The sequence below is a fragment of the Gossypium raimondii genome, chromosome 6 (assembly GCF_025698545.1).
Source record: "Gossypium raimondii isolate GPD5lz chromosome 6, ASM2569854v1, whole genome shotgun sequence".
Lineage (NCBI taxonomy): Eukaryota > Viridiplantae > Streptophyta > Magnoliopsida > Malvales > Malvaceae > Gossypium > Gossypium raimondii.
In genome coordinates, this window is record NC_068570.1 from 57216918 (window position 1) to 57219941 (window position 3024).

The following is a 3024-nucleotide window of genomic DNA, read 5'->3' on the forward strand; positions in this document are numbered from 1 at the left end:
ATCATTTGCATCAAGATTGAACTTTCAAAATTTGTAAAGTATTGGCACTTAGAATGATCCAATTGGAGAATATGGACTAAATTTACAACAAGACGCATAGTACATGACTAGTAATTGAATTTAATTGAACAAATTAAACTGTTATTGTTTGGGTTAGGACTAAAATTTCAAAATTCTATAAGTATAGAAACTAAAATTGACCAATTTGAAAATACATGAACTAAAATTAAGCAAATTAAAGTATGGGGACTAAATCCACAACTTTAATAAAGTACAAAGACTAATAACCAAATTTAACCAAAACAAAAATATGTCAAATTGGGTATAACTTTAAGAAAATGGAAAGTTGAAAAGTATCTCTTTGTTATATAAATACAAAATTCTCTTTCCATGTATAATTTCTCAAATATAAAAAAATTATAATCGTTATTAATGGAGTGCAAAAACTTGTGTTCAAGTCTTCAGTTAACAACAGAGAAATTGCATCACGAATATGAATTTAAATCTCTATACATGTAGGTCAGATTGTTGTCTCGGTCTATTCACTATGCTACAATTTGTGTTAATAATTTGGATTAACTAATAACATTATAAAAGAAGGATCAAATTATAACAAATTAAAATACATAAACTGAATTTCAAATTTTAACATATTAAAGGGACTAAATTTCAAATTTTAACATATTAAAGGGACTAAAAAGTAAAAACCAGTTTTGTTTTCCATTTCAATTAACTGGAATATGTACATAGGGAAAAAGGAGAAGCTTTTTATATGGTGAAGAACTATTTTCATACAAGGATATCAACCAACCTCATCAGCAACAAGTACATCAGCATGTCCCCCTGATGAATTCCCATGTTGCCGGATTCCGGTCTCCATCACCACCGGTGCAGCTTCGGAACAAGTCACCGCCGGTTCAAGCAACGATTGTCGGCAAGTCGGGCACGACGAGTGCGACAACAGCCAAGTATCTATACACCTAACATGGAAACTATGGTTACATTTAGGCAATACCCGAACTTTCTCTCCATCCATGAACTCACCGAGACAAATCGGACAATCCGTAGCCTTTAAATCCATCTCAAAACCGTACACGGCCACCGGAATTTGCCGCAACGCGCTCTTTTTCAACCCGGTAGCCGCCAAGCGCGCTGCAGTCTCGTCGGGAGTCTCGAAAGCAAACCTCCGGCTACACCGTAATGCGCAACGAACGATCGAGTTTAGCCCTAGAGCACATATCAACGCACATAGCAAAGCTGCTAAGATGATCACCATGTTGGTATCGAAATTGGCTTCGTTGGTGAAAGAACTACGGGGTTTGGTGCCATTGTTGTCGAGGAGAAGCCGGTGAGGGCGGTGATAAAGCGGAGCCACCATTGCTACAACCCAAATTAAGCCACTATGAGCTGAATATATATATATATATATATACCCTTTTAAGCTTTGTTGATGAACACAAGCAAATAGGGTTGTTCTTCAATGAATCGAACCACAAAGTTTATTGAAAGAAAATAATTCATTGATTTTTTTTTATTGTTTTGGTTTCAATTTCCTTTGAGTGGTTGAAGGGTATTAAAAGCTGAAAAACATGAAATTGATGGTGATATATAGAGCAACTGAGGGCTTATACATAAATGGTCTAATTACGGATTTCATCCTTCTATTACAAAAAAACGTAAAAGTTAGTCCCTCTGTTTTAATTTGCCGTAATTTGTTTATCCTACGAAAACTGAGAAGTTAATCCAATTGTCAATAAACATATGAGCTTGAACTGCGGATATTTTACTAATTTCTTACATAAAAATTGTTTTTTGGGTCATATTCATATAAATTGTTGAACCGTTAATAGCTGTTAATTTTTTACACGTAAATTGTTGAACTGTTGATTTTTAAGTTTGTGATATAATGAAAGGTGTAATAGCGTTACACCCGGTTGGACTAACTTTCCGGTTTCTGTAAAGTAATAAGGACTAAAATCAAATAAATTAAAGGGATTAATTTATTAGTTTTTGTATATTTGAGGGATGAAATTCACAATTTATAGATATATGAGGGGGGTTTTGAGCTATGGCTTTGTCTGTCAGGATTCCTACCATGACAGAGACACGCCATTAAAAAGCATCTTTTCTCTGGTGATTTAAAGTGAAGGGGGAAAAGGGGGGGTGGTTTCAATCTTTTCATAGGTTGTATGGATGGGTGAAAGGAAAGTGCAGAAAGAATTTAGGGTAAATTTAGTACCTCAGTTTTGCTTTGATATTCAATTTGGTACGTAAGTTTTCTCAATTTGACACGGTAATGTCTAGGGTGAGATCTTATTTAAGTGGGATCCCGAGAATCTTTTTTAAATCAATTGTTATAGTTAAAAGACAAATGAAAAAACTGTAGTCGTTTGATCAAGCCACAATAAAAACTAGAAAATTGTGATTGTGACTTAGAATATATTAAACCAATTACAAAATAAGTTACTTTTCTCTTAAAAAAAGTTTCTCTCCTTTAGTGTTGAAATCGATTGAATTGGGTAAAAGGTAAACTCCTGTTTCTTAATGCAAATCCTACTTGGCATAATCAACAGTAAATTGATGTTTTTTTCTTTTTTTATTTCAACTGTTGATTTAAAAAGATCTCACTATAATGAGATCTTTAAATAGATATCACCATTCTTTTTGGTCTCATTTAAGTACTTGAATTTAGCTTCGATGTTCAATTTGGTACCTAAATTTTTTTTGTCCTAACTGAGTACCTATTTTTTTTACTAAAACACGTATGTCAAATATTCATTAGGACACATGATGCCATTTGATATGATTAACAAATTAAACATTGAAGTCAAACTCAAGTATTATATTAAGACAAAAAAAAAACTCATGTACTAAATCAAACATCGAGGCAAAACTCAGATGCGAAATAGTATATTAACCCAAAAAAGTAATTTATGGGTTTTCATTATGACTCAGTTGAAACTCTCTGAATTCCACAAGATCATCATCACTAAATTAACATGCCTAAAAAAGCAATGAAAAAAA

The 3024-nt window shown here is 32.9% G+C and overlaps 1 protein-coding gene across 1 annotated transcript; it reads right to left on the minus strand.

Annotated features, from left to right (window-relative positions):
- Positions 1-694: 694 nt before the first annotated feature.
- On the minus strand, positions 695-1585 carry LOC105774749 (RING-H2 finger protein ATL73). Its single transcript, XM_012597317.2, has one exon. The coding sequence runs from the start codon at positions 1376-1378 to the stop codon at positions 803-805; it is 576 nt and encodes a 191-aa protein (XP_012452771.1). The 5' UTR covers positions 1379-1585; the 3' UTR covers positions 695-802.
- Between the last annotated feature and the right edge of the window lie 1439 nt (positions 1586-3024).

Bases quoted from the DNA above. Each gene is read 5' to 3' on its own strand.
- LOC105774749 (XM_012597317.2), bottom strand. From the start codon at position 1,378: ATGGTGGCTCCGCTTTATCACCGCCCTCACCGGCTTCTCCTCGACAAC.